Source organism: Myxine glutinosa, chromosome 1 (genome assembly GCF_964187855.1).
Source record: "Myxine glutinosa chromosome 1, kmMyxGlut1.1, whole genome shotgun sequence".
NCBI lineage: Eukaryota > Metazoa > Chordata > Myxini > Myxiniformes > Myxinidae > Myxine > Myxine glutinosa.
In genome coordinates, this window is record NC_136261.1 from 310,781,082 (window position 1) to 310,804,195 (window position 23,114).

At 47.7% G+C, this 23,114-nt stretch overlaps 1 protein-coding gene across 1 annotated transcript in view; it reads left to right on the forward strand.

Annotated features, from left to right (window-relative positions):
- The window catches only part of LOC137439936 (interleukin-17 receptor A-like), a 75,775-nt gene that overhangs the window by 29,052 nt on the left and 23,609 nt on the right, over nt 1–23,114 (forward strand). Inside the window, exons 4-6 of the mRNA XM_068136206.2 lie at nt 14,698–14,819; nt 17,219–17,345; nt 20,318–20,365. Coding sequence (XP_067992307.2) covers nt 14,698–14,819; nt 17,219–17,345; nt 20,318–20,365 — 297 coding nt within the window. The remainder of the gene's footprint in view (nt 1–14,697; nt 14,820–17,218; nt 17,346–20,317; nt 20,366–23,114) is intronic.

Consider the following 23,114-nt stretch of genomic DNA (forward strand, 5'->3'; position numbering starts at 1 on the left):
GTCATATCTGTGGGTAATATCCCATGTTGAATTTCAGTTTTGCCTTCTAAGGGAATATGTCATATCTGTGGGTAATATCCCATATTGAATTTCAGTTTCCCCTAGTGAGTGCATCTGCCATATCTGTGGGTAATATCCATGTTGAATTTCAGTTTCCCCTCGTGAGGGCATATGTCATATCTGTGGGTAATATCCCATGTTGAAGTTCAGTTTCCCCTAGTGAGGGCATATGCCATATCTGTGGGTAATATCCCATGTTGAATTTCAGTTTCCCCTAGTGAGGGCATATGTCATATCTGTGGGTAATATCCCATGTTGAATTTCAGTTTCCCCTCGTGAGGGCATATGCCATATCTGTGGGTAATATCCCATATTGAATTTCAGTTTCCCCTAGTGAGGGCATATGCCATATCTGTGGGTAATATCCCATGTTGAATTTCAGTTTCCCCTAGTGAGGGCATATGTCATATCTGTGGGTAATATTCCATGTTGAATTTCAGTTTCCCCTAGTGAGGGCATATGCCATATCTGTGGGTAATATCCCATATTGAATTTCAGTTTCCCCTAGTGAGTGCATCTGCCATATCTGTGGGTAATATCCCATGTTGAATTTCAGTTTCCCCTAGTGAGGGCATATGTCATATCTGTGGGTAATATCCCATGTTGAATTTCAGTTTCCCCTAGTGAGGGCATATGCCATATCTGTGGGTAATATCCCATGTTGAATTTCAGTTTCCCCTAGTGAGTGCATCTTCCATATCTGTGGGTAATATCCCATGTTGAATTTCAGTTTCCCCTAGTGAGGGCATATGTCATATCTGTGTGTAATATCCCATGTTGAATTTCAGTTTCCCCTAGTGAGGGCATATATCATATCTGTGGGTAATATCCCATGTTGAATTTCAGTTTCCCCTAGTGAGGGCATATGCCATATCTGTGGGTAATATCCCATGTTGAATTTCAGTTTCCCCTCGTGAGGGCATATGCCATATCTGTGGGTAATATCCCATGTTGAATTTCAGTTTCCCCTAGTGAGGGCATATGTCATATCTGTGGGTAATATCCCATGTTGAATTTCAGTTTGCCCTTGTGAGGGCATATGTCATATCTATAGGTAACTAGACGACCCATGACCCGTTGGGTCAATGTTATTATATATAATTAAGGGGTTACCATGGTTACAGTGGGGGTCAAAGGTCAACCTATGGCGAAGATATATAATTTTCTCACACTTTCTAATAGAGAGGCAAAATGCCATATAAAACTAAATTTACTGGTTCTAATTGCTTTTATTTATCAATCCTCACATAGAAGAGCAGTTTTTAGTAATGAGCAGCGAGGAGAAGACCCCTCAGCCAATGATGTCGCCCCTCAGCCAATGATGTCGCCCCTCAGCCAATGATGTCGCCCCTCAGCCAATGATGTCGCCCCTCAGCCAATGATGTCGCCCCTCAGCCAATGATGTCGCCCCTCAGCCAATGATGTCGCCCCTCAGCCAATGATGTCGCCCCTCAGCCAATGATGCCACCCCTCAGCCAATGATGCCGCCCCTCAGCCAATGATGTCGCCCCTCAGCCAATGATGTCGCCCCTCAGCCAATGATGTCGCCCCTCAGCCAATGATGCTACCCCTCAGCCAATGATGTCGCCCCTCAGCCAATGATGTCGCCCCTCAGCCAATGATGTCGCCCCTCAGCCAATGATGTCGCCCCTCAGCCAATGATGTCGCCCCTCAGCCAATGATGTCGCCCCTCAGCCAATGATGTCACCCCTCAGCCAATGATGTCGCCCCTAAGCCAATGATGTCGCCCCTCAGCCAATGATGTCGCCCCTAAGCCAATGATGTCGCCCCTAAGCCATTGGCTGATGTCGCCCCTCAGCCAATGATGTCGCCCCTAAGCCAATGATGTCGCCCCTCAGCCAATGATGCCGCCCCTCAGCCAATGATGTCGCCCCTCAGCCAATGATGTCACCCCTCAGCCAATGATGCTACACCTCAGCCAATGATGCTACCCCTCAGCCAATGATGCTACCCCTCAGCCAATGATGCTACCCCTCAGCCAATGATGCTACCCCTCAGCCAATGATGCTACCCCTCAGCCAATGATGCTACCCCTCAGCCAATGATGCCACCCCTCAGCCAATGATGCTACCCCTCAGCCAATGATGCTACCCCTCAGCCAATGATGCTACCCCTCAGCCAATGATGCTACACCTCAGCCAATGATGCTACCCCTCAGCCAATGATGCTACCCCTCAGCCAATGATGCTACACCTCAGCCAATGATGCTACCCCTCAGCCAATGATGCCACCCCTCAGCCAATGATGCTACCCCTCAGCCAATGATGCTACCCCTCAGCCAATGATGCTACCCCTCAGCCAATGATGCTACACCTCAGCCAATGATGCTACCCCTCAGCCAATGATGTCGCCCCTCAGCCAATGATGCTACACCTCAGCCAATGATGTCGCTACTCAGCCAATGATGTCGCCCCTCAGCCAATGATGTCGCCCCTCAGCCAATGATGTCGCCCCTCAGCCAATGATGTCGCCCCTCAGCCAATGATGCTGCCCCTCAGCCAATGATGCCGCCCCTCAGCCAATGATGCCGCCCTCAGCCAATGATGCCGCCCCTCAGCCAATGATGTCGCCCCTCAGCCAATGATGTCGCCCCTCAGCCAATGATGTCGCCCCTCAGCCAATGATGTCGCCCCTCAGCCAATGATGTCGCCCCTCAGCCAATGATGTCACCCCTCAGCCAATGATGTGACCCCTCAGCCAATGATGCTACCCCTCAGCCAATGATGCTACCCCTCAGCCAATGATGCTACCCCTCAGCCAATGATGCTACCCCTCAGCCAATGATGTCGCTCCTCAGCCAATGATGCTACCCCTCAGCCAATGATGTCGCCCCTCAGCCAATGATGCTACACCTCAGCCAATGATGCTACCCCTCAGCCAATGATGTTTCCCCTCAACCAATGATGCTACCCCTCAGCCAATGATGTCGCCCCTCAGCCAATGATGTCGCCCCTCAGCCAATGATGCTACCCCTCAGTCAATGATGCTACCCCTCAGCCAATGATGCTACCCCTCAGCCAATGATGCTACCCCTCAGCCAATGATGTCGCCCCTCAGCCAATGATGCTACACCTCAGCCAATGATGTCGCCCCTCAGCCAATGATGCTACACCTCAGCCAATGATGCTACCCCTCAGCCAATGATGTCGCCCCTCAGCCAATGATGCTACCCCTCAGCCAATGATGTCGCCCCTCAGCCAATGATGTCGCCCCTCAGCCAATGATGCTACCCCTCAGCCAATGATGCCACCCTTCAGCCAATGATGCCACCCCTCAGCCATTGATGCTACCCCTCAGCCAATTATGTGACCCCTCAGCCAATGATGCTACACCTCAGCCAATGATGCTACCCCTCAGCCAATGATGCTACCCCTCAGCTAATGATGCTACCCCTCAGCCAATGATGCTACCCCTCAGCCAATGATGCTACACCTCAGCCAATGATGCTACCCCTCAGCCAATGATGTCGCCCCTCAGCCAATGATGTCGCCCCTCAGCCAATGATGTCGCCCCTCAGCCAATGATGTCGCCCCTCAGCCAATGATGCCGCCCCTCAGCCAATGATGTCGCCCGTCAGCCAATGATGTCGCCCGTCAGCCAATGATGTCGCCCCTCAGCCAATGATGCTACCCTTCTTCCAATGATGTCGCCCCTCAGCCAATGATGTCGCCCCTCAGCCAATGATGTGCCCCTCAGCCAATGATGCCGCCCCTCAGCCAATGATGCCGCCCCTCAGCCAATGATGCCACCCCTCAGCCAATGATGTCACCCCTCAGCCAATGATGCTACACCTCAGCCAATGATGCTACCCCTCAGCCAATGATGCTACCCCTCAGCCAATGATGCTACCCCTCAGCCAATGATGCTACCCCTCAGCCAATGATGCTACCCCTCAGCCAATGATGCCACCCCTCAGCCAATAATGCTACCCCTCAGCCAATGATGTTCCCCCTCAGCCAATGATGCTACACCTCAGCCAATGATGCTACCCCTCAGCCAATGATGCTACCCCTCAGCCAATGATGCTACCCCTCAGCCAATGATGCTACCCCTCAGCCAATGATGCTACCCCTCAGCCAATGATGCTACCCCTCAGCCAATGATGCTACCCCTCAGCCAATGATGTCGCCCCTCAGCCAATGATGCTACACCTCAGCCAATGACGTCGCCCCTCAGCCAATGATGCTACACCTCAGCCAATGATGCTACCCCTCAGCCAATGATGTCGCCCCTCAGCCAATGATGCTACCCCTCAGCCAATGATGTCGCCCCTCAGCCAATGATGTCGCCCCTCAGCCAATGATGCTACCCCTCAGCCAATGATGCCACCCCTCAGCCAATGATGCCACCCCTCAGCCATTGATGCTACCCCTCAGCCAATTATGTGACCCCTCAGCCAATGATGCTACACCTCAGCCAATGATGCTACCCCTCAGCCAATGATGCTACCCCTCAGCTAATGATGCTACCCCTCAGCCAATGATGCTACCCCTCAGCCAATGATGCTACACCTCAGCCAATGATGCTACCCCTCAGCCAATGATGTCGCCCCTCAGCCAATGATGTCGCCCCTCAGCCAATGATGTCGCCCCTCAGCCAATGATGTCGCCCCTCAGCCAATGATGCCGCCCCTCAGCCAATGATGTCGCCCGTCAGCCAATGATGTCGCCCGTCAGCCAATGATGTCGCCCCTCAGCCAATGATGCTACCCTTCTTCCAATGATGTCGCCCCTCAGCCAATGATGTCGCCCCTCAGCCAATGATGTGCCCCTCAGCCAATGATGCCGCCCCTCAGCCAATGATGCCACCACTCAGCCAATGATGTCACCCCTCAGCCAATGATGCTACACCTCAGCCAATGATGCTACCCCTCAGCCAATGATGCTACCCCTCAGCCAATGATGCTACCCCTCAGCCAATGATGCTACCCCTCAGCCAATGATGCTACCCCTCAGCCAATGATGCCACCCCTCAGCCAATAATGCTACCCCTCAGCCAATGATGTTCCCCCTCAGCCAATGATGCTACACCTCAGCCAATGATGCTACCCCTCAGCCAATGATGCTACCCCTCAGCCAATGATGCTACCCCTCAGCCAATGATGCTACCCCTCAGCCAATGATGCTACACCTCAGCCAATGATGCTACCCCTCAGCCAATGATGCTACCCCTCAGCCAATGATGCTACCCCTCAGCCAATGATGCTACCCCTCAGCCAATGATGCTACCCCTCAGCCAATGATGCTACGCCTCAGCCAATGATGCTACCCCTCAACCAATGATGATGATGATGCTACCCCTAGATGACCCATGACCCGTTGGGTCAATGTCAGTTTGAATAGATATGAGAATAGAATTAAAGCGAACGCTGGACATCATCAGGGAGATTATTTTGGCCAGCAAGCCATAAGGCTCACCTCTCCAGCGTTCTAAATCACTTACCTGTGACACGTGATTTCGGCCCTTATCTCCGATCACGTTGACGGAAATCACCACAGCATATCGTCAAGATCCCTCCAAAAGGCTCGTCTTTGTCACATACATCACGCAACATGCGATCCACAGCCTCGAAACTCTCTCTCCTGATCATAGGACACTCATCCCACACGATGAGTTTTGTACTTCGAAAGAGGTCTGCGATAGTGGAATTTTTATCGATGTTGCATACGCCATCTTCCCTCGGTGTCAGAGGGATTTGGAACCTTGAGTGCGCTGTTCTTCCACCAGGCTTGAGGGTAGCAGCTATGCCAGATGGGGCCACCGCAGGGGGCAACTTCTCCACTCGCTCTCACTTTAGAGAGAATCAGGTTAATAAGAAACGTCTTCCCTGTGCCTCCAGGCGCGTCAATGAAAATCATTGATGACTGATTCATGCGGATGTTGCTATTCGCGGCCATAGACGTGAGGTGTGATTCGTTGTCCGCGTCCGTAGCACCGTCGGAGGGTTGATACGATATTCTTCCTGCAAATAGTATTGTGTTTGTGCTATCGTTTTGCCGATCATCAAATGACAAATAAATTACATTGTGAAAATTAAAGATTTCAAATAAACCTATTTAAAGTGTATGCGCATATAAATAATTTAAAAAATCGAAGAAATATCTCTCAGTAATTTCCTGAAACATATTTTACTTCCCGGTAATAATGTGGAATGAAATGACGAAGATATTGTTGCGAATATGGAATTTGGCCTCCATATCCGCTTGTAAATATTCCCCTATTTTCTCCAATACTCCCCAACTTTCCCCGATCCCCCATTCCCTAGTCCCATTGCATGTAAATAACAATCAGTAGAGCCGACCTTCCCCTTATTCCCCCATTAAATGTCGTGCCCAGGTCCACCGCACCACACGTAGACAACTTTCGGACATCTTCCTAGTTATTCTTATTCTATGTCAGTTAAGGCCTCGTCTCCATTAATTATGACTCTTCGTTGCACCAGAATGTGATTATATGGCATCAGTAGTGAGTTTAGGACCTTTCCCATACCTCCTTCCATCTTCTTCCCCAACAATTACAACAACAACAGAGGAGATGGCGGCGGAGCGGGGGAGGATGCGTCCTCACACCGGCTCGATTAGCGCCATAGACCATGCGCTCCACGGGGTTACCACGAAGGGGCTCCTTGTCAGCTCCTCGTCAAGGGCGGAGCCTGGTAAACCCCCCGCACGCACCCAATGAGAAGCAACGTGCCGATTCCACGAGGCGGAGCTAACGAGCCGAGGGCGTGTCACTCCCCGCCGGATATACGCGGCCCCGCGCCGGATGTGACGTCAGATGCGCACCCAGCTTGGAGAAGGAAAGCCACCTGCGAGCGCTGAGTCAGATGCGCCCCCAGCTTGAGCAGACAAGACGCCATCCGAGCGCTGCGACCTCCCCGCATCTCTGGACCGGACCGAGTCGATTCTGACCTTTGAGCCCAGGTGCACCTGGAGCCATCGCTACCCGCCTGTCCTTTTCATCAACCCCCGTGTGAGTCAGCCTTGTCCCGTTTGTCTGTCGTCTGTCCGGGGTTAATATAAGAGTGTGTCTAAGTGCTTGTCTTTCTATGCTGTCCCTCTTGTAGTTGTAATCTAACCTTCCGCCTTAATATAACCTCCTCCGGAGGTCTTGAGAACTGAACCCCTGGTGTCGTATTGTGTTATTGTAATCCAGCCGGGTGTCTTCTTTTTCTTATTGAGCCAGCATCGCGCGACTTCGTCAACGTCGAGTATAGTCGGGTAATTTGTGCGGACACGACGGCCATTCCGCTCGGCCCACTTTAACATCAAAGTCGTGTCTGTAACAATTGGTGTCGAGGAGTTGGATTCGGACCCGGGACTAAATTAGTTAGGCCCAAATTTTGGGAGGGAAAATCGATTCGGAGCGCGTACTGCGCTCGACGAAATTATAACGAAAAAAAAAATAAAAAAATTTGTTTTGTTTTACGAAACTCGAATTTTGCAAGTCGCGCTATGGCGGATCAAGACGGCTGGGGTCCGGTAGGGGAGAGTGAAGCAGGGTCGGTCCAGGACCAAATTGAGGGACGCGAGGAGAGCGAAGCAGTGAGGGCGGCAGGGTCGCAAAATAGCGTGGTCGCGCACGTGGGTGTAGCGGCACCAAATTTAGCCGCGGCCGTGGTCGCGGTAGCCGAACCCGAGATGCCAATGAATTGGAACCTGTTTATGAAACAGATGATGGCCTTTATGGTAAAAACAGACGATAATTTCAAAGGGATGGGAAACCAAATGGGGGTAATGAGGGACGAAGCGAGGGCTCGGAGTGAGCGATTGGGGGTAATGGGAAGCCAGATGGGGGTAATGAGGGACGAAGCGAGGGGTACTGGTGAGAAGGTAGACAAAAATTTTGAGGGGTTAGACAACGGGATAAAGGAGGTGAAAAATGGGTTAATGGGGGTAGAAAATAGAATGGCTGCCCAGGAGAATCAGATAGAGGGAGTGAAAAATGGGGTAGAGGGAGAGGAGATTAGAAGAGGTGTGAGTGAGGAGGTCGGAGGAGTGCGCGAGGAGGTGAGGCACTGTAAGGAGCACATGGAGAAGGAGGTGAGAAAGGGGACTGTAAAGTTACAAGGGGGCATAGAGGACCTGACGCAGGAGGTGGAGCAGCTGACGGTGGGACAGACGGAGTTAGTGGAGCAGGTTCAAAGGAACACTGCGGTATTAGGAGGGTTGAAAGCGACACAGAAAGAAGTGGAAGAAGGGATGAGCGAAATTAAGAAGCGACGGAGAGGGGATAAGAAAGAGATAAAAGAGGAGATAAAAGAATTGGTCCAAAGTCTGTGTTTGGATCGTGATGATGTGCTCATTAACCGGATGAGGGATTCGCAGGTGATGGAGGAGAAGCGAAGAGGAAGAGGACCCGGTGTAAGTGGTGACCAATATGGTCGTGCGTATGATGCGCCAGGGGATTTAATGAGCTTGGGGGTCGAGATGGACCCGGGTGTTCGTGAGAGGCCACTGGTGAAGTGTGCGAAAGGTCTGGTGTGCGAAAAAGGAGGTGTGCGAGAATGTCCGACCATGGGGTGTGTGAGGAAAAAGTGCGTGCCAAGGAGTGAGTGTGCTGGCGGGAGTGAGTCGGTCGTAGCGCGTGTGCGAGGGAGCACATGGAAGCGTGGTGTGGTGAGTGTTACAGAGGGTGTAACGGGAGAGTGTGCGCGAGAAAGGTGTGTGACCGACAGGTGCATGAGGAAAGAGTGCGCTGTCAGAAGTAAGGAAGAGTGTCCACCTGTGGTGAGTGTTACAGAGGGTGTAACGGGAGAGTGTGCGCGAGAAAGGTGTGTGACGGACAGGTGCATGGGGAAAGAGTGTGCTGTCAAGAGTAAGGGTGAGTGCGCTGTCAGGAATGGAGGTGAAAGTAGTGAGAGTGACATGGAGCGTGAGTTAGTTGTGACAGGTGAGCGAGGATGTACACCTGGGATGGAAGGATGCACACCTGGAATGGTAGAGCGTGAGTGGGAATGCACGCTGGAGTTGGTGGTGAGGCACGTGGTTGGGTGTGCGAATGAGAGCACACCTGTGATTGTCACAGAGGAGGTGACTGAGGAGGGGGCGCGAAGAGGTGTTTTGGTGAGGTGTGCGAGCAACGAATGTGTGCCAAGGTGTTCGGTGGTCAGGTGTGTGACCAAGGCTGTGAGTGGAATGAGTGTACCTGGGTGTGTAAGGAAAGGTACGAGGAGCATGGGCACAGCTGGATGTGTGAGCAAGGAACGGGCTGCGGGGTGTAAGCGTCCAGGTGAAGCATCGACGTTAGACGGGGTAGAGTTTAGAACGACTTATAGCCGAATCGGGCCCTCGGTGCGTGCCGGGCCTCGCTTTGAACGGCCGCGTCCGTGCTCCACTAGGCGGAGCTGGCAGCCCGATAGAAAGGGTCGTCATGGCGACCACTTTTTGGTGAGACGTGCCGGCAGGTCTAGATCGGGGCATTGGATGGCTCCACGCCGAGGTGGTGCGTGGGATCTCGGCACGGGTAAGCCCCCGTCCCTGCACCGAGTGCCGGACGCATCCAGCCGCTGGCACAAAACAACCAGCATCCATTGCTTGGCTTTACGAAGCCAGGCTTTGGACAGGAATTGGCGCACCGAGAGGCAGTAGTGAGTAGACTGGGTGATGAGGTTAGTGTTTTGGACCCAAAATTAGAGAAAAACAAAATTTGATGATTGGCAAGGGATTGGCAGTAGTGATTGGCAGATGATGGGCAGTGATTGGCAAATTTTTAATTTGTTGAAATTTGATGTGCAAAATTGGTAGTGAGAGACCCCCGATGTGGTGGGATGGCAAATCCACCATCCCTCACAGGTGGGGGCAAAGGAGCAATAGTTTATGGGGTGTATGGCAGTGAAAACTAGCCCGGGTGGGTTAGGTTATATTGTAGGGATCTAGAAAGATGACATTAGGTAACGTTAAGATTAGTTAGTGACTGATACCTGTAGTGGGGACGCAGGTAGATTAGTATGGATGATAATGACGAGGGAGCGCAATAGTTTAAAGGGACGACTGGGAAGCGCAAGTTTCAGAAGGGAGTAGTTAGCTGAGATGATGCCGTGTTTGTGAGAATTGAACAGGTGTGATTGCACAGGTGTGCAACTGGACAGGTGTGATTGCACAGGTGTGCAACTGGACAGGTGTGTGGAGCAGTGTATGAGTAGTGAGTGTGTGGATCAGCGCGAATGCGCTTGGGGAGAGAAGGGTGCAGGTGGCACCAGGTGTGAGAGCACAGGTGTGCAGGTACAGGTGTGTGGAGAGAGTTGGAGTGAGTGGTACGGAGTGGTGTGCATGGTGCGAAGGTGTGGATGGGGGAAGAGTGGACCCCTTTCACGAGTACCCGGGGCGGGTAGTGTAAGTGTTAGGTAGAGGGTGCAGGTAAATTGTGGTTGGATATTGGCATTTGTGGTGCGGTTGCAGAATGGTGTTGTGAATGGGTGCATTAGTGTTGTGGAAATGGCTGGGCGTGTAGCCTGTTAGTGTGTGTAGTTGGTTGGGCACTCCACCACTGTGAGGATGTCGGCCAGGTGAGGCCGCAGGTGGGCTCTGGGAGCCGGTAGTTGTGAGTGGGTGCCTGAGGGTCCCGGGTGTGGATCGGGCAGCCCAGTGCCAGAGAGGGCACCGAGTGGGGAGAGAGCCAAAGGGCCTTCCCCAGGTAGTTAGGTTAGGGTAAGGAGCAGGTAAGCTCGGAGGCAACTGCAGTGGTGGAGGTGTGCAGGTGGGTAGACCCACTGGGAGAGGTACACGTCGCAGCCCAGAAATTGTACGAGGGCACCGGGAGATGAATCGGGGAGTGAGACCCCAAATTGAAGAGCACCACAGTTTGGCCAATGGGAATTGGTTTTTAGAACCCATAGTGTAAGAGGGCCAATGGTTTGGCCGGAGGAAGACCCCGGGTAGTGTAAAGTTGTTAAAGTCATTTAGGAAATAGTTAGGATTGATGAACCTGTCGCACCATACGCAGCCACTTACCTGTGGTGATGATGATGACTCCACACCTGTGTTTTCTTTGGTTGTGTTGCAGAAATGAGAATTGCTGTGAGGATTTGTGAGACGCATCACGACGTGGATGAGACATTGGGGTGATTCCATCTCTCCCTCCCTAGGAGGGACTGATGATGAATTGGTAATGGCAAATTTTGATGTTGAGTTGAAAATGGCAAATTTTGATGAGAGTTGAAAATGGCAAATTTGATTGGTTAGGAGGGAGAGAAGACGAATTTGGTATATGGGAGGAACGGGGAAGACAGTAGGGATGTTTGTTGATTTGTAAAGTAGATGTTTATGGGTAGTGTTGTGTTGTGTGGATACAGTAAGGGGTAAGGGAGGGGCCATGTAGGTTACCTGGTGGGGGGGGGGGGGGCGTACGATAGGAACGTACCTGTCTCACCTGGTTCCCATGTGCCCCCAGTGTGCATTACCTTATATTGCGTGCACTTTTGCGCCCTTACCACCTTACTCACTTGTCTGCTTCTTTTGTCTCCCACCTCCGAGGATCTGGCTTTGGGGTAGAGAGAGAGGAGAGAGAGGTGCTGGCTGCGCAGTTGTGGGCCTGCACTTTCGCTGTTTGCTGCCGGGATCGATACACCATATGGACCGCAATGTTTGTGGCCACCCACAATGGACCGCAGTTCGTTTGCGGCCAAGCACCACCCGGGGATGGACCTATGGGTCAACGTGGCACCTATGCCATACAGGTGAACCACTTATAGTTAACACCACCAAGTGCACCACAAGAAGAGCAAGAGACACCTGCAGGGTTAGGGGTTGTCGAATTTATTTTTATTCCAATGAACAATGGTGACTGCACCGATTGGTGGTGGGGTGGTGCTTTTGATGCTGGGAAAGGGTGCTCTGCACGTTATTAAAGGCCGTCGGCCACAGAGCACTCGTGGGTTGGTGTATCGATGCTGGCAAGCGCGCTCTCTCTATGCATAACATCTGCATGTGTTCCTCCAAAAACAGGTCCTGGATCGTAGTGTAGATATCAGCGTAATCTTGTAAATAATGCTCCCTACCGGCTGTATGTTTAGTTTGAGAATTCTTTCCGGATTCGGTTATCCTGTGGGTGTGTTTCTGTGAGGAGAAGGGTGCAACGTCGCAGGGGGACATATTTACTCATTTGTGAATATCTGTAAAACTGTCGCACTCAGGGTAGAGTTAATAGTAGAGGGAACTACATTGCGTGCCACACTAAAGTAGGTAAAAATTTATCGGGTCGGGACGCCCCGAGGGTAGAGAAGGGTGCAATGTTGCGAATATGGAATTTGGCCTCCATATCCGCTTGTAAATATTCCCCTATTTTCTCCAATACTCCCCAACTTTCCCCGATCCCCCATTCCCTAGTCCCATTGCATGTAAATAACAATCAGTAGAGCCGACCTTCCCCTTATTCCCCCATTAAATGTCGTGCCCAGGTCCACCGCACCACACGTAGACAACTTTCGGACATCTTCCTAGTTATTCTTATTCTATGTCAGTTAAGGCCTCGTCTCCATTAATTATGACTCTTCGTTGCACCAGAATGTGATTATATGGCATCAGTAGTGAGTTTAGGACCTTTCCCATACCTCCTTCCATCTTCTTCCCCAACAATTACAACAACAACAGAGGAGATGGCGGCGGAGCGGGGGAGGATGCGTCCTCACACCGGCTCGATTAGCGCCATAGACCATGCGCTCCACGGGGTTACCACGAAGGGGCTCCTTGTCAGCTCCTCGTCAAGGGCGGAGCCTGGTAAACCCCCCGCACGCACCCAATGAGAAGCAACGTGCCGATTCCACGAGGCGGAGCTAACGAGCCGAGGGCGTGTCACTCCCCGCCGGATATACGCGGCCCCGCGCCGGATGTGACGTCAGATGCGCACCCAGCTTGGAGAAGGAAAGCCACCTGCGAGCGCTGAGTCAGATGCGCCCCCAGCTTGAGCAGACAAGACGCCATCCGAGCGCTGCGACCTCCCCGCATCTCTGGACCGGACCGAGTCGATTCTGACCTTTGAGCCCAGGTGCACCTGGAGCCATCGCTACCCGCCTGTCCTTTTCATCAACCCCCGTGTGAGTCAGCCTTGTCCCGTTTGTCTGTCGTCTGTCCGGGGTTAATATAAGAGTGTGTCTAAGTGCTTGTCTTTCTATGCTGTCCCTCTTGTAGTTGTAATCTAACCTTCCGCCTTAATATAACCTCCTCCGGAGGTCTTGAGAACTGAACCCCTGGTGTCGTATTGTGTTATTGTAATCCAGCCGGGTGTCTTCTTTTTCTTATTGAGCCAGCATCGCGCGACTTCGTCAACGTCGAGTATAGTCGGGTAATTTGTGCGGACACGACGGCCATTCCGCTCGGCCCACTTTAACATCAAAGTCGTGTCTGTAACAATATATACTGTATGCCTGTTATTTTAGGCGGTGTATTTTCGTATATCAACGTGGCGCGATTTTTAAAATATATCTCTGCAATTTCCCGTGTGTGCGTGAATGTTCTCAATTATTTCTTTTACCGAGTCTAAAACCATCGATAAAAATGAAATCAGATGGCGATTTAGATTGAAGATAAAGGCGTGAAACAGACTCAATGGCCTTGAAGATACAAGCCTTTCAGAATTCATTTCGTTCTATAAACGGAAACTTTCATCGGATTTTCTTCCCGTTTTTTTTCAACCGAGTCTAAAACTATGTTAGCGACTGTGAAAAATGAAATGATATATCGAATTTGATTTGAAATAAAACAGAGAGAGCGCAAGACACCACGGGCCTACAAAACAGGCCTCAAAGCTATGCGAGTTAATAAAATGGTGGATATTACTACTCTCTCAAAGGGGTAAGCCACGCCCCCGGACCGATCGAATGTTACATACAAACACGCAAGATTTCAATTTTATAATTATATAGATAGATAGATATCCCATATTGAATTTCAGTTTCCCCTTGTGAGGGCATATATCATATCTGTGGGTAATATCCCATATTGAATTTTAGTTTCCCCTACTATATGTCATATCTGTTGGTAATATCCCATATTTAATTTCAGTCTCCCCTACTGAGGACATATGCCATATCTGTTGGGAATGTAGCATGTTGAATTTCAGTTTCCCCTACTAAGGACATATGTCATATCTGTGGGGAATGTCGCATGTTGAATTTCAGTCTCCCTTACTGAGGACACGTGTCATTATCTGTGGGTAATATCCAGCTGAATTTCAGTTTCCCCTACTGAGGACATATGTCATATATGTGGGTAATATCCCATATTTAATTAGTTTCCCTGAGTGAGGACATATGTCATATCTGTAGGTAATATCCCATGCTGTATTTTAGCTTCCCCTACTGAGGTCTCTGCCTTATTTCTCGGTGGCTACCCTTTCGAAATTAATCACGATGACATCACGAACATTCCTGGAAAAATTGGCACTTTTATCCATCTGTAACGGTATTTCCAAAATATTTCATTAAGTTGCATATATAATAAATAAATGGCTCCCAATGCCCCTCTCTTTGTCACTGTCACCTGTATTCGTACTATGTTTGATGACGATGGGAGGTTTGGGACAGTGATACATTACGTCTGAATAGCCTGGGATGACAGTGGGATGTTTAATATGTTCGCCTTTCTCTCTCTCTGTCTGTCACACGGATCATGATTGCAGGAAGCATTCGCTGGCTGAAAGGGGCAGAAATATTGATAGCATCAAAGGATGCAAGGCAGACACGAGTCTTTCTCCATTTTCACAGCAATTTCACCTCTCAAACCAACCCGGCAGGACGAAATGTGAGTGCAATATATTTACACAAACAACAACACATGTTTTTTGACAATTGACAATATAATCATTGTCGATTAACAGAAAGTGTAAAAACAAAGTACTATAAATTATTTTTCTGAAAAAGAAAAAAAACACCTTATTGGTTTTAGAACATATTTCCTCAAAAAAGGAATTCTTCTTCGTTTGTTATTTATTTTACCAAACAAACTGTTGGTCACAATTTTAGCAGTTATTGTGTAATGAACTATGACACTGATCCATGATCAATCAAACAAGTATTGAACAAACAAAATTGACGTTGCCATTCTTCTGATTTGAATTTCAGTGCAAAGACAGAAGACAGACTAATATTTGCTTACCAGGAATCAAAGTTTGGAGCAAAGTTAAAAGGAACAAAATGTAAAGTTCTATCGACATTCCTGTTCTCTACTGTTGTTGTGCGTGTGCGCTTCCCTCTCTCTCCCTCTTTTCTCCCGCTCCCTTCATTGTATGTTTTGGATGTCTGCGCATGTTTTCATGTTCAATGTGTTAGCTCTTACACGAGCCTCGATTCTGTATACAAAAAAACAAACAAAAGGGAGTAACACCACAGCAGAGTAGAAGTGAGAGTGGCAGTGAGAAGGGGAGGGAGAGAAGGACACATGGGGTTAACAAGCTGCTCACAAGCTCAATGAAACACAGCAAGAAGGGGAAGGGTAAAGGATTGGGATTTCCATAATGACTGAAGGCACAAAGAAAGACAGCACCATATGAACACGGTGGCTGGCAGATGAGGCACGAGTTTCTGAGTCATCCGGGGATGGAGAGAAGGGGGTAATGGAAAGCAGAAATGGAGAAAGGACTTTGGAAGGAAAGATGTGGGAAGATTGAACATTTTTTATTTTGCGTTTAAAAAGGCCTAAATTGATGGAATTCGATGGGAAGGAAGAAGAATGGAGAAGAGGAAAGAACGTTTTTTTTGTTGTTTGTATTTAATACGAGAAGGTCGTTGCCCCAACGTTTCCCAGTGTTATTCTCATCCTCATGTTCTCATCCTGTTGGCGTTTTGAAGAAATCAGTTATTTTTCTATTTTTTGTGGGGGCCTAAAACACTTCCCTACACCCACTAAGGAATGGGGTCGGGGATAATTTAATATTACCTTTCACATACGGTCGATAGAAAAGCTTCGGCGCTATAGAGCGATTAAAAAAAAAAATCGAACGTTGTTTTTCCAAAATTTCCCAATTTTTGCCTAAAACACTCCCCAGCACTCACTGATGAACCTCGGAACGTTTGAGGAAGATCCGTTCAGCCATCTCTGAGAAAAATGGTGGCTCATACGGACAGACGCGTACACAGACAACGGCTCTCTTATAGTAGAGATGAAACAAGGTATAGGAAGAAATTAAAGTGAAGGTGGTGAATAATGGAATATACAATATGGGATGAATACATGGAGGGAGGGTATGGGACATTTGGAAAAAGCAATGAAAGGAAGAACCGGGTAGGCCCAAAACTATCTGAGCCTGAGATGCAGGATGCAAATAAATAGAATGAGCACGAAAAAGTACACAGGAGTGAGCACTCAATAGGAAGAACAATCGACACAATCAGAGAACATAAAATCAATGGCCGCACAGGCGAATCTGGAATGATTACGTGGCTTTTTGGAAGCAGATCACTCAGAGGACCCAAGAGAAGCAACCACGACCAGAAAGCCGGAAACAAAAGAGCATAAGCTTGTATTATTTACATAGAGCATAGGCCTTACATAGGTTTATAGGCACAGAGTAACTTTGGATCGGTATCAGTAGTTTTAACAGGCATATAAAGAGACTACACAAGTCATCACAAGTAACCTGACAGATACTCCAAGTCTCTGTTTTTTCGTTCGTTTAGAAGCCTCGATATTGTAAATTATGGGTATCCCATACACCCCCCCCCCCCCCACCCTTCCTGTGCCTCCTCCCCCCAAGCCCTCTCCCTCCCACAGATCTCCCGATGTCCCTGCTCTCAAATGTTGTACTTGTGTGCTTCCCTCTCTCTCACCATCTTGTCTCCCGCTGCCTTTATTGTATGTTTTATGTGTCAGTTTGTCTTTTTGTGATTAATGTTAGGTCTGACATGAGCCTCGATCTTGTAACAAATTTTTTTTTTTTTTAAGTCTGGCCATCTGGTTTTGTCCTCACGTTTTTGCATCATCAGGTTTTGCATCATCAGGACCATTGCAGTCTTTGCCAGGCCAAATAACCAGGAGGATAAACCTTTAAGCTTTACTTCAAACTGGAAAGAAAGCTTTCTTATTTGTATTCGCAGTTGCAAACTGTAATCATGTAGAATGATAAATCAGGAAAACTGATGTGACCATAAAGCTCTTGGGTTTGCCTTTTTGACCTTTAAATTTTGCTTCTTCTTTCTTTCTAGTGGGCCTTTATGTTCAATGACTTTCGAGTGAGGGAATTTGCACGGTACACTGTGATTATAAGTCACCTTCCCATAAATCAGCTGCATCGAGACCATAACTACGTCAAAAAGAGCATCACTGTTCCAGGTAATACAACAATGATTTTTCTTGATGTCACAAACTGTATAGGCACAGGACATTTAGTGCCAGGTTCGGGGCTGGCAGGATGGCTTAGAGGTGTGCACCCTCCTCTTTCAGCTGCTCTAGCTTGCGTTTGAATCTCGACTGAGCTATAACCCTATTTTCCATGCAAGGTGGTGCATCAATGTGTGTGCCTTGCCGGCACCATGAACAAATTGCAAATTCATACCAGTCAAAGTTAAGCTTGGTCGTTCGATGCGTAAATGACTTAGGCCAAAAAACCTTCAGTGGTCGACCCTACAAGAATGTTGGGATAATTGTGTCCAATAAGGAAGTATTAGTAGACTTTCATTTCATTACCTCCGCCACCAAAGGTAGACAGAGTTTATGCTTTTCACCCCTGTCTGTCTGTCTGTCTGTCTGTGTGCAGGATATCTCAAGAGGTTAGGGACGGATTTGGACAAAAACGTGTTGGACAGGTTGGATGTGTGACAAGGAAGAAGTGATTCAATTTTGGTGAAGATCCGGAGCCGGATACGATAATTATTTCAGTGATTCTTCACCATTGCGAGATAGGGCCAGTAATGATTATCAGTACCGTATAGTATGATATTTCAGTAAGTTGTGGTCGGATTATGACAAAACTTGGTGGATGAGTTGGGTAATTGACAACAACAAGCCGATTAGATTTCGGTTAAGGTCTGGATGCAGATCCGGCCTATCAGTGGGATACAAAACGTGAACTGCTCAGCTTGGCGGAAGTATTGTCGCTCTACCGAGTGCCATTCTGGTTGTGGAAATGATACACTTGGATTCTGCTTGAATAAATTGTAGCCTTCAATTGAAGGACTCTAGCTTACAGTATGGCGGATATAGACTAGACGGATTCCTGAGAAATGTGAATGTTCAGTGCATTTTTGGGTAAAAGTTGGGAACCTCACTTTTTAAAATAATTATGGTATGCTGAATTCGATTAACCCGGTTCCCAAGCCGAATTGTGAGTTTTTGAGCTTCTAATTAGCATAAACAAAATGGCCGCCAAATTGCCATTTTGGGACAATTTCTTTGAACAAGCATTTATATATCATGTATATACATGCAGCTCTTTTACTTTAACTTCACAACTTTTACCCCAAAATGCACCTAGAAGCTTACACATGGCCTTTTTTCATAAATCTGTCTCGTCTATATTATGGTTGGCGACATATTGAAAGAGACATTCAGACTGATATTGAAATTGGACACTATAAAATGAGAAATGGTTTTAATAAGACAATGTTTCATACAACCATTTATTCTAAAATTAAGTATACATGGCCATGAAGCACAAACATTCAGGAATGTCACATGTTGTTTTGCCAAACTACATCAAATTCATACAAGGGGTCTGATCATCACTCTGTTGCTGACAGGCACACATTGATGTGCACCTCAACTCTGAATAGCGACATTTGCAGCGTCGAGTCTTGCATTGCTTCTGGCATGCACAACAAATCATCTCGAGGAAACTTTCTGGGATTGGACTCGGTGACATCAGAATAGGCTCTCGTCCTGAATCACCACGTTTCCATCCCATTTCCACAGGTGCAGGAAGGTCAGGTATGGCACAATGAGCATTTCTCCATACCATGGCTTGATAGTGTACTCGCATCAAATGGAATTGAAGAGCATCAGTTGTCGGTGACATTGCTTCTGGTTTACCAGTCTTGGAGAACAACATACGTCGTGCTGAATCAACAGAGGTTGTTCTGTGCACATTATATATTTTGCAGACGACCACTTCTGCAGATTTGATTGTCTCCTCTGTGAGTTCACCAATGCCCAAGTTATTCAGCAGTTTATTCAAAACAAAAAAACCCTCAAAATTTGGCTTGGGAACCGGGTTAATCGAATTCAGCATACCCTAATTATGTTAAAAAGTGAGGTTCCCAACTTTTACCCAAAAATGCACCTAGAAGCTTATACATGGACTTTTTCCATAAATCAGTCTAGTCTAATACTCCCTGGTGGTACGTACACTCGTCTCGAAACAGTCTTGCCTGGGATTGAATCCCGAACTAGCTGTCATTCCAGTGTTTCACAGGCTGGGTGATTCATCAAGTGTGTACCATCCCTCGGCTGGATGTTAAACGGGAATCCCGTCCTTAAACGCAGATGGGATTCCCGTTTAACATACGAACTTAGAAGAAAGGTCTCCATTCCCAAACTTAAAAATAAATAAATAAATGAGTTCCCTTATGAGGAATTTAAATGCAGGAAGCAAACCTACAAATGGTTGCCAATCTATGGTTGTTAGCCCATATTAGCATATAGGAAGGAAGTAGCACATACCATTTTTAGTCTTTGGTTTGACTCAGCAAGGATTCGGTTCAAACTGACGCCCTCCCAGAATCAGAGCACTATAGTCTCTATTAAACCACCATGTCTGGTGAATGTCTTCTTTTTTTTCCTTTTTTTGTATACAAGATCGAGGCTCGTGTAAGAGCTAACATTAATCACAAAAAGACAAAGTGACACATAAAACATAAGAAAAAGGGAGTGGGAGACAAGATGGGGGGGGGAGAGGGAAGCACACAAGTTCAACATTTGAGAGCTGGGACGTCGGGAGATCTGTGGGAGGGAGAGGGCTTGGGGGGAGGAGGCACGGGAGGGGGGGGGGAGGGTGGGAGATGTATAAAACACATGGACATTGCAAGGACTTCCAGGAAAGAAGTCGGAATTTCAAAAAAAGTGGATCTGGGGTGAATTAACAGAGGGTAGAAAAGATCAAGGTTTTGGATGGGGGAAGATAAGAGATGGTGGTGAAAAGCTGTTTTAAAGACCTGGAGGGAGGAGTGGGATTGAATAGAGAAGTATCTTGAGAGCTTGAGATTTGGTGGAGAAGAAGTCGTGAGAGCTTTGTTAACGAGTAAAAGTATGCATCCACACTGTAATCAGCATAACGATGTGATTTGACAGAATTGGACTTTGTTTTGCAGGATGCAGCGATGAAATTATGAAAAGGACATGGCCTTGCAAGCTCCGAGGTGAGGAGAAGACATTAGTAAAAGCTGAACCATTTCAATGGTAATTTTAATTAAATAATTCTGTGACATGCGACTCACAGGTTGATTTGAATAAACCGACCAAATAGCATTGATGACTCTTCATGTAAGCCGAGTCAACAGAAATACATATTGGTTTTGTCATTGATATGTTTCCCAGTAATGTGTTTGGGAGGTTATGTACAGTGTAATAATCTATTTTTCAAATTCATCTGGGTCATTAGTATTTAACAGCAGCACATGGAACAGTTTTTGTCCCCCGTCGCACCGCGGAGCGAAAGGGGGACTATGGTTTTACCCTCAGTCCGTGTGTGCGTCCGTGCGTGCGTGCGTGCGTACGTGCATTGCAATATCTTTATAAAAGTAAGCGAAGGACCGAATTCTAATTTGGTGTGTGGGTGCAACTAGGCATATGGAAGAACCCTATTGAAAATTAGGTCGCCACGTCAAAATCCAAGATGGCTGTCACCATATCTAAACCTTGTGAGCGCGATATCTTGAAAAGTAAATGTCTGAACCTTGTGAGCGGAATATCTTGAAAAATAAATGAACGACTAACTTCTAATCCGGTGTGTGGGTGTATCGCGGCATAAGGAAGAAGGCTATTGAAAATTGGGTCGCCACGTCAAAATCCAAGATGGCCGCCACCATATATATGTCTGAACCTTGTGAGCGAAATATCTTGAAAAATAAATGAACGACTAACTTCTAATCCGGTGTGTGGGTGTGTCTCCAACCCTCTCGCAAATATCATCGACTCTTCCATGTTTTCTGCGCCCTCCACTTTGTCAACTCACATCACTTCACTGACGAGGGACCGAGGCGTAACGCTTGTTCAATATTATTAAGGTAGTTGTAAAAGTTTCCAACAATGCAATATGTGAAATGTCTTTACTCTTTATCATCCAGTCAATTCGTGTAAGAATTATGACTGTTTTCATAAACATTTGAAACTTGGCAAAGCTGTAGATATCGCAGTGCTAAAAGGGTTTAGATGTGGAGCCATCGTGAAAATTCCCCATGTCGACCGTAGCGGCCATTTTGGTGCCACCCTCAGCGAAAAACACATTTCCTTTGATATCTCCCCAAGAAGACATGATGCAATAACAAACTAGAGACAAAATAAATTGATGACCAAACTTGGGTCGATGGAGTTCAAAAGGCTGAGAAGATTGGACAGAGACAGTATGACGCCAAACTTGGGTCGATGGAGTTCAAAAGGCTGAGAAGATTGGACAGAGACAGTATGACGCCAAACTTGGGTCGATGGAGTTCAAAAGGCTGAGAAGATTGGACAGAGACAGTAGCGACTGCTAGGCAAGAAACACATTTCTGATCCAATCAAGGAGAATATGTTCCCTCTCTTCAGTCGGCCACCTGCCATTAAACAGTCCAAGGCAAAGTTGCAGTCACATCTATAAAGAATGATTGTGCTTTGATTTCAAGGCTGTCCATCGCCTGTCAAATTTGTGATGGCAAACTTCATGACTTTTTTAACCATGAAAACCAGACCTACCTTCCGTCAATATCTTTTCATAGCAGTCTACGTCTCGGTAAAAAGTTTCATCTCTTGAGCTGTCCCGTAAGATGTGGTGATATCCGAAGCGATACAACAGACTGTCATCATCCTCGATAGAGCTGTAGTGTGGACATAGTGTAGGATTGTTATTTCGAGAACAGCCTGAAATCAAAGACAAGAAGGAAGCATGGGAAAGGAGCTAGAATAATAGTTGAGGGGTCAGATTCCCTGCCAACAAACTGGCAGCAGCCAACAGGTCGGAGCTCTTCACCTTTCCAGCAAGGCATGCTGCACATGTTGCAACAGACAAGCTGCTAGTTTCCACACGTGGACTCAATGTTTCGTGCAGCCATCGACAAGATACAAGCCAGCTTTCTCCTTGCAGCCATGAAGAAATGGATACCTGAATGCTCCTGCACATGCTAATGCTGTAAGCCAAGGTTTCGAGAAAATAACTTTGCATACGGTAGACACTGATGTAGATGTTCCATCTGTGGATGTAGTCTGCAGAATTAATATCAAGGAGCTGTGGGTGGCGTTCGAGACAAGGCAGCACTTGTTGTACATCCCTGCCCATGAGATTGCCACATCTCTGGGTCCAAAGAAGTCAAAAGCCCTTCGCATGTTCCCTGCCTATACAGGCTGTGACACTGTGTCATCATTCACTCCCAGGGATAAAAAGAAAGAATGGGATACATGGAAAGCCTATGATGAAGCTACCAGAGCCTTTCTTGCAGTTTCAGAAGCACCACTGCACATATTAGCAGAGGACAATAAGTGCAGTCCTGGAGTGCTTCACAATTTTACTGTATGACTGAACAAGCAGTTCAGAGGACATCAACGAGGCACGATACGAGCTGTTCATCAGGAAAGGTTGAGGGATGGAGGAAATCCTTCCTGCAAAGGATGCTCTCATGTATCACATGCACATAGGTGTCTATCAAGGTGGACACTGCTGGGGCCAAGTGCTGGATGCAGCACCAAATATTCCATCTCAGGTAGAATAGGGCTGGACCAACCCCAACAAGTGGAAACCACTGTGGACAACACCTCCTCAGGCGAGCTAATCGTTAAACAAATTCTTGTGCTGTGGCTTAAAAAAATCATGTGCACGAAAGTATCCCTGAAGTGTACAGCTTTGTGACAGTGTGGTGTCGACTGTGATGATCCATCTCGTGTACTTCTATTTGAGATGTGATGTCATCTACTTGA